The sequence below is a fragment of the Chaetura pelagica genome, unplaced genomic scaffold (assembly GCF_000747805.2).
Source record: "Chaetura pelagica isolate M959 unplaced genomic scaffold, ChaPel_1.0 scaffold198, whole genome shotgun sequence".
Taxonomy (NCBI): domain Eukaryota; kingdom Metazoa; phylum Chordata; class Aves; order Apodiformes; family Apodidae; genus Chaetura; species Chaetura pelagica.
In genome coordinates, this window is record NW_009954317.1 from 851,577 (window position 1) to 864,450 (window position 12,874).

The 12,874-nt window shown below is 37.2% G+C and overlaps 1 protein-coding gene across 1 annotated transcript in view; it reads right to left on the reverse strand.

Annotated features, from left to right (window-relative positions):
• Positions 1 to 7,679: 7,679 nt before the first annotated feature.
• Positions 7,680 to 12,874, reverse strand: part of ARNTL2 (aryl hydrocarbon receptor nuclear translocator-like 2) — a 34,705-nt gene continuing 29,510 nt past the window's right edge. The window contains exons 15-17 of the mRNA XM_010004136.1: positions 11,035 to 11,122; positions 9,697 to 9,805; positions 7,680 to 8,460 (exon numbers count right to left, since the gene is read on the reverse strand). Of these exons, the coding sequence (XP_010002438.1) occupies positions 8,324 to 8,460; positions 9,697 to 9,805; positions 11,035 to 11,122 (334 nt within the window). The 3' untranslated portion in view covers positions 7,680 to 8,323. The remainder of the gene's footprint in view (positions 8,461 to 9,696; positions 9,806 to 11,034; positions 11,123 to 12,874) is intronic.

Sequence of the window (12,874 nt, forward strand, 5' to 3'; positions counted from 1 at the left end):
GGGGTAACATCTGCAAGCCCTGCTCTGGGTGTGTCTGTGTCCTGGATGTGTTTGATTAGTGTGAAATTAATTATTATTTTATCCCCAAGTTGAGTCTGTTTTGCCTGGGACCTTAATTGGTGAAGAACCCTCCTTGTCCTTTGTTTCAGCTCATGAGCTTTGTCCTCCCCATCCTGGTGTGTGTGTATAAGATGAGTAAGTGGCCACGTGCCTGGTTCTTTGTTGTCATGTTAGGCCCAAACCACGACAACAAGTAATGTGGTCATTTCAGGAGGCTCTCATTCTTGTGAACAGACGTGTGTTCCCTTCCTTGGTCTCATTCTGGCCCCATGAATCTTTCCCTTTATTCTTGTACAGTAGTGTGAGTTTCAACAGGCAGGACTGGAAAATGCTTTCATATCAGTTTATAGGCATTAGGAAAGTAAGTTAATGGCTAAAAAGACATGACAATCACAATAATAGCTAGGACATTTAGAACTGATAAGCAAAGTTAAAAATCTGGAAGTAGCATCCCAAGTTTCCAAAAAGGGACTCACACCTGCTTAGTAATGCTTGCATCTATTTCCGTGTGGTGTTGCTTAAACTAAATCATAGCTGAATTTACATGTTTATCCTGGCTTTGCTCTTCCTCCAAGTTTCCACAGCAGATGCTCTGCTCAGCCCACCATCAATGTTTACATTTGTCCTAAAGTTTCAGCAAAAGCCCCTTGAACTCCAAAGTGTCTCTGATGCAGAGAGAACTCAGTGATTTGTTAGTGTTTACCAAAATATATTATCAAGAAAACACTATTAATACCCTTGCTAATGTTAATGATCTTGTACATTTCTTTGAGAAATATTCTGACTAAAATTGCTGCACAAAAAAATCAAATTAGGTTTAAAACCAAGGTGCAGATCACTTATATTTAACTACCATTTTATCACTAGCTAATACAATTTTGATTCTGTTGACTTTCATTAAAGAGTGATTTTTTTTGTCTGTGGCTCTGTTTTTCTTATTTTCTCACTTTTTAATTTTGAGTGCAGAATTACTTTCACCAACCAAGGAAGCAATTTACTCTCTGGGTTTAATTCTACCTTGTACACTCCAAGTGCAAATACCAATTTAAACATGAGGCTATTTCTAAACAGAGCTAGTCAAGCAAATAAAGCTACTTACATTAAAAGGTCTGCAAGATTAAGCTTTTAGGCTATATTTACACCATACTGGGTAGTGCTTTGTAGAGATACCTGAGCTGGCTCGTGAGCTAGATGGTGGAAGACAAGCCAATTAGGTTAGTTCTATAGGCTTTGTTATCATAACTAGATTATTCCTAGGATTCACTGGTGTGCTGATGGTGATGTACTGTGCCACATACAAAATGGCCTGTTCTGAACTAGCCCTGGACTTCCTCAAGACTGTGTTATCACATCATTAGTAGTACTAATAAAGCAGGGATCCTTCTGCCAGAAAATGCTACAGAAATTAAAGAAAATAACAGCATCTTTTCATACAATGAAGATTTTTTTTTAAATTGTAAATTGTATAAATTGTCTATAACCAGTTATGGGTTATCCTATTTCCAGCTGAAAATCAAAAATGTATCCTCATTTTTAGGCCACTATTTCAAAATGAAAGCTCATAAAATTAACATATTATGCAGAACTCCCCCTGAACAGCTACCAAGGACTGCAGTTTTTTAACTGATGATTAAATTTAGCCATTATGAAAGGGAGTAATGATAAGAAACATCACTAAACTCTGCAACCATTTATTCCTTTTTATAAACCTTTTAGATTAATTTTAAAAGCTAAACTGGACATCTGCATATCTTAGCTAGAATGCAACTTGTATTTCCAACAAGAAGCTGAAATGTCATTTAAAAATTATTCAAAGACACACTTCCCCAAGAAGGCAGCAACACACTGCATCCTTAGGAGAAATGCAGTAGAATCTTTTTGCTGTTACTTTCATATAGGAAAAAAAATTGTGGGATGCAAACTTACTTAATTGTTTTGACATAAGCATCTTGCCAAAACGCTATTTTTGAATAGAACTTTTTTTCTATCTGATTAACTGTGACACTTGAGCTCAAGATGTGAGAACTGCTGCATTTTTTTTTCCTTCTTAGCTATGAAGAGCTGTACATGACCTACATTTATCAATTCCTGAAAAGCTACAACATTCATAAAGTTTGGTCTTTTTAAAACATGCATTACTCTATCTGCAAGCAACAAAGCAAGTTCTGCTATGATGAACCCACCTGCAGCCTATGTGAATTAAATATGTATGTATTTATCCATATAAATGTCCATTAATCTATCCAATGTTAGCTGCAGAGAAAGGACATGAAAAACTGCAAGGCCTTACTGTAAGAGGATTTATATCCAGCCTGTTTTTCTACTTGAACTTCAATTTTAACAGTCACATTGCGATTATTCTTAATATTGATCTTGGCCAAGCTGAAGCTAGAGGCAAGGAATCTTACCGATTGTTGTGGAGTCAAGTTTGCACTCAGTTTTTGCTAGTATAAATAAATTACAACGTTAAAGTCCACCTGGGACATCTTAAACATCCTACAAATTCTTGCCTGCGTTCTCAGTGAAACTCAACTTTCAGAAGAAACGAAATTGCAAAGAGTTAAAACTCATTCTCCATTACAACTACCTGAAGGATTGGAAGAAGTTTCCCAAGTTGTGTAACAGCAACGAGCAGTTTTATCATCTGTCGGCATAAAATATTACACTGGGCATTTAACTGAGTTACAAACAAAAACGTCCATAAATTTCCTTGCACATCAGTGACCTAACTCAAATACCTAAGAAATTATGATCATTTCAGGGGAAGGAGTGATCCAAATTTTGAAAACATTATTCCCTATTATCATGTCTTAGCTTGATTAAGGCAAGATAGCAAAACCAGGCTGAAAGCAGCAAGATCAGGAGTTAGAGACAGTAACTTTGCAGTCCTTGTAAGGATCATGTTTACTAACACAAACAAGCCATTCCAGCAGTGCAAGTTCCACTCAGCACTCTGCCCAACTCCTTCCAGACTGATAAAGTGAAGTTTCAAATTCTCTTTAGATAATCTGCAGAAACCCAAAATCAGCATTTTTGAAATAAGTTTTATTATTCAGGGGCTGCTTATAAAGGCAGCAGCTACATCCTAGGCTAAGCAGGAAAGTAATCCAGTCTAGTACTTTAACCTATTTTCCCCTTGGCCTGCAGCCAACAATCCCCCTCACCATTTTAAAATTGCTAACTCTGATGCTTCTCTCTGAAAGCTGAAACACCATTAAACTGATCGTAAGAAAGCTCACCAGAATTAGTATTTTAAGTATGGCAAAGCTGGAGATAGGGAAGAACAAACAACAATCCAGTCCCCTTTGCTTTATCACAATGAAACTGTCAGAGCACCATCCCACAGACCCACTCACATAAGCATCTTGCATAGTATAGAATTGCATTTTAGATTATTGATGTAAATAGTTGTCTTGACCGTCCTTTTTTATGTGTGTGTGTGTGAAAAATGTGGGGGTTTTTTTTGCAGCTGCATCTGGAGTTTCACTGCATTTGATCTTTCTGTTTATCTGCAAATTCCCACAACATTGGAGAGTTTCCCATGGCTTTCTACCAAGGCAACTGCAAGAACTCTGGAATAACGACCTCTGATTTCTGAAATATACAACACATGTTTTTATACTGGAAACTTCAAGTTCCTTATAGAATGAGGATACAAAATGCCCCCAGGAGTTAAAACATAACAAAGGAAACTAAATACATGGAGTTGTGTTGTTTTTTCAATACTATCTAGGACCATGCTGTAAATCACTATAATAAAGCACAAAGCAAAATAGCTGTGAAAACTGGACTAATTAAAAAAGTTTTAAAGCTGAAGGTTCATAAAAGGTGACTGTCATAAAAAACTTAGACGATAAAGGTCAACCTACAAAAAGGAAGCAAAAGACTAGGTGAAAGAGGCCAGACCCTGGGGTTTGGGGAGAAGTGGCATCACTTATACAAGAATATTAATTGTGGTTTGGATCATTAACAGGAATTGTTAGCAACCACCAACATTATTAACTTCAGCCTTTTGCGCTTGTGAATAAACCAAGTTTTCCAATACTCTAAAAAGAGCCTAAGATCCACAGAAAAGGTCCAGAACTACAATGTGCCACAGAAAAGAAACACAGTCTGAAGCTCTGCTTTAGACCCATGCAATAGCACTGTACTTGACTAAACGTTCCAAGGGAGTCCCAAGAAGCAGTAACATGCAAAATAGTACAGAAAGGATCCCCCCTTCCCCCACAGCTGTCAAACATGGTTAGAGAAAATGCAAAAGGTAAGGTTCACCATACTGACATCTTCATGATTGACCACAGCAAGCCGTGATGGTATTCTGAAGCACTGTTTTACCCTTGTGTGCCACGCAGCAGTCTGGCCCTTCCTGCAGTCAGTCCATCCCTCATCTAACTCAGGCTACTGACAGCCAACTATTACCCTCCATCCAGTCAGACCACTTTCTCACTCCAACAATACCCAGGTGGTATTTTGTCTCTACCACATTCTCATTTGTTGCTCCTAATTCTGAAAGTAATTCTCTCATGTTTTCCTGTCAACACAGGAACTTGCTTCCCAAATAACCTGCTGCTTACATCAGAACTCCTCTTCCATAATGATTTTCTTATCTTTAACTCTCTATGTGCCCACAGGAACAAACTAGTTGACCCATCTCCAAATACAACCTTGATAACTAATAAAGCTTCTCAGAGCCTGCTGACACCTGCGTTACCACTTACTCTACCTACCCACAAGGTAGGGTACAAGAATTGTATCCATGAACTTTGTTTAAAGAGGGTCTTCCAGATACAGCCTACAGGCACTCTCCTCTCCAGAGACACCCCAACGAAGCCAGAACATCAGGGATTTTTAGTACTTAGTGAGTGCATCTGATTTTGGATTGCAAAATTACCCTGGTTGAAGAATAAAATCTTGAGCTACCAAAATCCAAAGTAGTTCAACCTCTCCATTCATATTTTTAGGGAACAAGCGAACAAGCATAGGATTGGAAAGCATGAGAGCTTCATATTTAAACTCAGAATGAGGAAGAATTGTCAGCAGACCAATAACAGGGCATCAAAATAATGCTTTATTCAACTGATTTAACTACATCCTATGATAACCTGCACCATCCCAAGAAAAAAAATCTGTCCATATCTTATTAGAATTGTATAGTTATATGAACAGAAATCTGCACATACTATCTCAGCTGTATTTAAAAATATGTATTCATCATAAAGATTTACAATTTACAGTTTTTCTAGTAAGTGCTGTAAACCTGAAAAACTCACAAATGGTAAAGGGAGAATCTAATAAATTAATTGAGAGCAATATTGATCACTGACTGCAAAGGACTCAAACTTACATTTTTGTTTATATTTTTTAGGGAAACTCAAGGAGAAACCAAAAGTATGGTTTGACTCTAGACAATTATATAAATCTTGCAAAAGAATTAATATGCTCCTTCAAAAACAACATCTGCACCACTTTCAAACTAATCTAGTTAAAAAAAAGCAACTATGTTGAGGAGAGTCTGTGTAATTTTAAGTTATCTATGTACTCATTTATCTGTGCTGGCTACAGTATTTCTTGTTTTGTTTAGAATTTTTTACCTTAATGCTCAAAAGCATAAAAAAGAGGAAATGCCTTTTACAATAGCAGAAAGCAAAATTCTCAATTTATACAAGTAGAATCCTCTCAATTCTTAGAAGGTGCTTGGTTTTCTTACTTTGCTCCATGCTATAGTCCAAAATCCATTGTGAAGAAAAAGAGAAGTTTATTCTAACAGAACTAGGGAAACAGATTATTTTGGCCCCACGTCTGCAGAAAAAAACAAAACAAAACAAAACAAAACAACAGAACAACTTGAATACAGGAAATCACATACATGTTCAATGCAGAAAATCTACAGACTTAAAAAAAAATCACTACATGAACCCAATAAGCTGTTCTAGAAAACCTGGACAAGGTGTCACCAAAAAAAAAAAAAGAAAAGAATTATCATTTGCCAATTTATTCATATCTATAAGATATAAAGCTGAAAGCAAGAAGGCGACCTGCTAGAGAGCAGGTCTGTGGAGAAAGACCTTGGTGTCCTGATGGACAAGTTATCCATGGGACAGCAATGTGTTCTTGTGGCCAAGAAGGCCAATGGTATATCCTGGGGTGCATTAAGAAGAGCGTGTCCAGCAGATTGAGGGAGGTTCTCCTTCTCCTCTACTCTGCCCTAGTGAGACCTCACTTGGAGTGCTGTGTCCAGTTCTGGGCTCCCCAGTTCAAGAGGGACAGGGATTTACTTGAGAGAGTCCAACAGAGGGCTACAAGGATGATGAAGAGACTGGGAACACCTGTGTTATAAGGAAAGGCTGAGAGACCTGGGGCTGTTTAGTCTAGAGAAGAGAAGACTGAGGGGATCTAATTAATATGTATAAGTGTCTGAAGGGTGGATGTCAAAAGGAAGGGGTCAGTCTCTTTTCAGTGGTGCCCTGTGATAGGACAAAGGGCAATGGATGCAAGCTAGACCACAGGAAGTTCCACCTCAACATGAGGAAGAATTATTTACTGTGAGGTTTACAGACTGGACCAGGCTGCCCAGAGACGCTGTGGATTCTGCCTCTCTGGAGCCTTTCAAGACCCATCTGGATGCATTTCTGAATGACCTGCCCTAGATTCTGTGCTGACCCTGCTCTGGCAGGGGGGTTGGACTAGATTGATCTTTCGAGGTCCCTTCCAACCCCTAGGGTTCTGTGATTCTGTGACAAAGCGATGCCTTGATTCCGGAGAGGGCAGCTCTCCAGCAGCCGCTGCCTGACATCTAGTGGCCACCGCAGCCTGTGTCTGTCCCCGCACCACAGCCTGTGTCTGTCCCCGCACCGCAGTCTCTGTCCCCGCACCACAGCCCCGCCAACACGGGCTGCCCGGGTGTGTTGTTGAAACAAACGCCACGCTGCTGATAACAGTGATTATCAGGACGTGTCTATTAGAAATATGCACAGGTAACAAATATCTTCAAATGCTTTCTTTTCGTGACCCAAAAAAAACCCAAACCACAAATACAACAAAAAAACCCAACAAACAAACAAACAAACCCAACAAAAACCAACACAAGAGAAAAACGATGCTTTTATGATATATAACCAGTGCAAAAAAATTATCTAAACCGTTAATATCAGAGATAAACACAACCACTTAACATACTAATGCATATTGTTCTAACACGACCTATTAAGTGCCATGTTCGAGTCATTTTTTGTAAGTGGGATACAATTCTTGCAAAAGTTGTCCCCTAAAGATCATCCTGTACAGCATTTACTTACAGACACAGCTATATTACAGAAGTATTTTTTTTAAGTCACAGACTCAAGTAATAGAAAATCACCCTCATCTCTCCAAAATCAGTGAGACTATAGAAGATACAATAGCATTCTAGTGTGTTTTCACCACTAGACACTGTTAGCCTCATTCTGGAGCCAAGATAATCTATCCAGACTTCTCCAGTTAGTAAAAAAACCTGTGAAGAGACCAAAGTGCTTTATTACACTTCTACCATTATTTTCCTTAGGTTCTGTTCACTGCCCCTCTAATAATACATTACAAATAATACAAAGTAGCAATTAAGATTTTGTAGCTCTTAGGCAAATATTTTTCTCAAAACATTCTCTTCTGATAGCTATGGTGATCTAATTCAAACCCTTATTTCCAGAACTTGACTTTATTTTCACTTTTGACTACAAAAATTGCACTTCTGGAAAGAATAGGGAATCACAAACCTCATAATTGGAGAATTATAACACCTTATTTTACAACTGTAGTGTGTGCAAATTGTAATTTCAATGACATTTAATAGTTACAAATATTCTTAAAACTATCTAAGTACAGTAGGTTCTACAGAAAGTAACATGGATAATCAATACTCTATTATTTGAAACAAAAACAATAAATAAATGTTGAAGTATTAAAACTAAGCAAAAATATTCCTGTACATTGTACAGTACCTTTTGGTTTAATCTTCTTAGCAAAAATATAGTAACTTGGTTTAAGCACTCCAGTTACAGATGGTTCAGTATTAAAATTTCAAGGTTTCTCCATCATGAAAAAAATATTGCATTTTTCCATAGGTGCAACAGAAACTGTCTCTTTCTGAACAAGGCTTCAGTCTTAAAAAATATTTAGACAGTAAGTATGAGTTCAAAGGAAACATTAAAAAACTATAATACAGTACTGAGGATGTATGGTTGTTGTGCATTACGGATTTCACATTCCCTCTTATTTTGAAAAAGCAAACCTAGAGAGCCCATTGTATATCACTGAGTTCAGCTGGATCTCCAAGTCCTCCATCAGCCTCCAAGTAATTCATAAGAGCTGTCATAGCAGTGTCATCATTTTCACATATTGCATCGAAGTCCAGCTGAGAATTGCCACCTATAAAATTATTAAACCATGCAGGACAAAGCATGAATAATACAGTAACTTTCAAAACAGGTTTGGTTTTTTTTAAACAGCACCTTCTTTTGAAGCTGAGGCAAACCATTACATGTAAATGACAGAAGAAATAAAAATCAAGTCACAGAAATAATATATATGTACCAACAGTTATAATGACATATATAACTTGGTCTAAGAAGATAACTTTAATCTTGCCAATCCCTTGGACCACCTCAAACTGCTAGGTAATAAAACATGTATCCATGCAATGAAGTTCACGTTACTGAAGCAGGAAACATCTTTCTACTTTATGTCACTTTAGTGAGAAACACAAGCATGTACCTGAATTCTCATCTGAGATACTACGCTAGAAGAACTCCTGAAATCTTAAGAGTTACTATACTATAGCTCTAAAAATCAATGCTATACCCTTGATTTTACCAACAGTAAGGTAAAATGCTTTATCTCAAGTATCAATGAAAACATTTCCTTGCCTATCTTGGATAAATGCTGTTGGTTTATTTATTTTTTTCAAACCCTTATTTGAGGACTAGGGTTTTTTTTTTCCTTTTTATATATAAAGGGCTCTTAGCTAAACTGGAAGAAAGCTGTTGGTTAAATAAATTAAGCTCTAGTAACTGAAATAAAAGAAAGAGAGGGGAAGAGTTTCCAAGAGCTGACACACAGGGTAAGCATAAATATTGCCATTCTCCTCTTTCAGGACCAGGGGATCCTATATCTACAAAATACACTGTCTTAGTGCATACTTGAAGAAGGGGAAAGAAAAAATTTCTTCTTGAAATATTTTGACTAGCCCTTTGTATTGACTATTCAAGGCATACAGTTAAGAAAGAAAGTGCTAGAAGGACAATTGTTCACTAATTACACCCAGTTCCCTTACATTGCACTGAAATACTTCTCCTTACCCGTCTCTCTTGTCTGGAGAGGGAGCTATAAGTACCAAATTAAAACTGTGGCATGCAAGAATACAATGGTAAACTTCTGCTACAGATGTTATTTTTGTCACAAGATTGATTCACTGATGAAATCTTGCTGCTTATCTTCTGGTGATAACACATATATTTTAAGAGTACTCTCATCTTAAAACAGACTGATTCTGTGATTCTGTGATTTATACATGGTTGCAAAGTGGTGCACTCCAAAATAACACCATTTATTAGAAGTGTCTTCCCCTGCAACTTTCCAACTATCCACAAGAGAAATAAGTCTTACCGAGGAGAGGTTCATTACTGGGAAATGGAATAGCACCCTGGTTTTGATCTGAAGTCTCTAGAACTTCAGTTTCTGAAGGACATAACTGAATCAACTCTTTGTTTGGCACCTGAAAGAACAGAAACAGTAAAAGGGACAGAATTAAAGAATACATTTTACTGACAATTATTACATTACAGAAATGTTATAACTTGCTGTCAAAGTACTAAGTAGAGTAAATTAAAAATATGCATCAATAGGCAGATCTACTGCATTTAACATTTTTTTAGACTATACACAGCACTGGACTTGGCTTAAATAAAAAGTGTTGCTTGCACATTTTTCAAAGGTACTTCACAGTGCAAATATATCCAGCAAAACAAATTGTACTAGTACATAATTTCCAAGTCTAGTACCATAAACTACAAATTCTCAGTGATACCATATTTGTCAATGTCAACACATTCTGGTTAAAAGATTAAAAAAAGGCCCTCACACCTTCCACATTTAATATGCATTGAACCAAATGACTTATAAACTTGTGTCTTCTCTGTTATTTTGCATCTTGTTATCATCATGATAAAAATCTAGTTTTAAATTACGTTTTGCAAGTCAGAAAAACGAGGCTAGCAACAACAGAGATGGAAGCCATTCTAAACCAAATGTATCAGAAAAAAAATCAATTAAACATTCCCATTTGTTTCATGTACCAAATATGTGCAATTTAGCAGTTCCTGGATTGCCTGACTTGTGTATTAGGAATTTATGATAATTATAGTGTGTGGTGTTACTAACACTACCAGATATGCAAAACAGCACATTCTATTAATTTTATACTATGGAAATACCTTCTAAGTAAAAATATTAATAATTTAAAAACTGAGAACATACAGAATGGATTTTTAAATGAGTCTTCAAGAACACTAAGGTTAAAAGCCGAAGTGAGAGAAAAGAACTGGTATTTTATTTAGGTTGTCAAACCAAACAGGTAGAAACACTTACCTCTGATTTTTTTTTTAGCATAAGTTTTAATGCAATTCCAAATCCATAGGGGCCCTCATCACACTCACATTTAGCATATTTGTAGAGCTTCAGCAAAGATTCTAATAGTTGAGTAGAGACTGCAGCCCTCTCAGCCTCAGGAATAGCCCCTTAAGGCTTGAACTGATACCCCTGTAAATGAGGCTGGAACTCCTGCTGCTGACACATCTCTCAAAGACTTTCATAGCTTCAAGGTAGTTGGCACTGCTTTACACATTCTCTCACAAAAACACAAGTCAGGGTAATTTGGTTCAACCACAGGCTTTGAGCTATCTGACAATTAACCTTTTAATTTTTTTCAGGCAGTGACATACTCACATTGCTGCAGTTTACAGTTAAAGCTGGAGAAGGTGACTTCCTTAAGAGATGTGATGGACTTAACTCCACAGACGGTGAAGAACGCAACCTGAAATTGTGTATGTTTAGTTGATTTACCAAGTCACTTTAATCATAAACTCAAGAACAGCCTATGTGTTGCAGAACCAACCAGTCCTCCCCAGTGACTAAGCACAAGCCAGCTAGTCTAAGAAAATGTTGTCTTAAACTCTCCTGAAGATTTTAAACTCTCCTGCTCCAAGTTTTGATAACACAACAAGCAGAAGAGATCAATAAAGGCAATGGGTCATAATTACTTGAGCATGCTTTTATTTTTCTGTTGAATCACCAGCACTGACAGACCAAAGAGTAACAAGTTTCAGAATAATGCACAAATATGTATATTTCAAATACATAAAGAATACAGACAACAAAAGGAAGTTCTGCTAAATGGTAGAGGGAAAACAATACATCCCTCTAATGCTCCCTTTACTATTTTTATACCTGTATTTCCATATTTTCATAAAATTTCAACTAAAAATAAAGACCACTTGTTTGTTACAAGAATTGAGATCCTGCTCATCATCCCTCACCAAACATGCTAGACATGAAACTTAACAGTGGAAGTGCTGTATCAGGGCCCCTTGTACAGCTTGCTCCCATCTCCCCCTGACCTTCCTGACTCTCAGAGGACAAGATACAGAAGAACTGGGGCACTCTGGATGCTTTTGTTTGTGTTACCTCCTCAGATCTGAAATGTGACAAAGAATTGGAGGAAAGATAGAAATGGGTGAATAAGCAGCCTATCTTAAGTAAGTTGAGTTATTTGTGTGGAATATGTGTTAGTTTCCTACTTTCCAGTATGCTATTTGATAAGTAGTAGTATGATCTCTAAAGGTCAGGTGAGAAACCCCAGACTGACTAGAGTTATGGCATTGCTGTAACAGACTATTGTTCCTCAGATATTAATTCAATTGCTTGTAAAGATAGCTGCAGGCAAAGTCCTGAAATAAAAAAAACCCAAACATATAAAATTGGTGATGCCTGATGCATAGCTTAAGAAGCATCTGTGTCTTACTGATGTTAAAAAAAATGTAGAGAGCAGATTCAGGTAGTAAATGCACTCACCCTATTGGATTATGTTTGTAGTCACATGGGTATTTGATGGAAAACAGCTGGTGTTAGCCTCTGCTGATCACTTTTGTTTAATTCTGACTGCTTTGGTGTGTGCAAGATAGTAACTTGGTTTCTTTCATACAAAAGAAAAATTAAGAAATAGCATTAAGTTCTTTCTACTCTTTGGCTGGAAAGAAATACAGCATTGTTCTCAGAGACAATTCTGGAAAAGTGAACTACATCTGGGTGCAAGCATCTACATCCAGACATCTCCATAAATATAAGATACAGGATAGTAGTATGAATATGATGCCAGAGATCCCAGTTACCCAGTGAAACTGTTTCCTTCCATAGCTGGCTGCTTTTCAGAACTGCCCTTTCTTTGGACACAGAGTTTATCCTATTCTGCACAACTTTGCTCTTAACCTTTGCCTTCCCCTGCATAGCAACTTCTTGGGCTATTAGCTTCAGCACAAGTTTGTTTCTCAATTTCCAGTGTCCAGAGACAGCTAAGATCCCTGAAACAAACACGCCTTCACAAGACTAAAATGGCTCAGATTACTCTGGCTGATGAAGCTGGCAAGCAAAACATTTTTCCTTTCAAAATCTTGTGACATTCAGTCTATTAGTTGAGAACTAAAATGACTGTTTCCAAAGAAAGCAACATAATGTTGTTCTTAAAAATACAAATACCAGAACTTTCAAGTGGTAGCTTTGAAAACTTCCC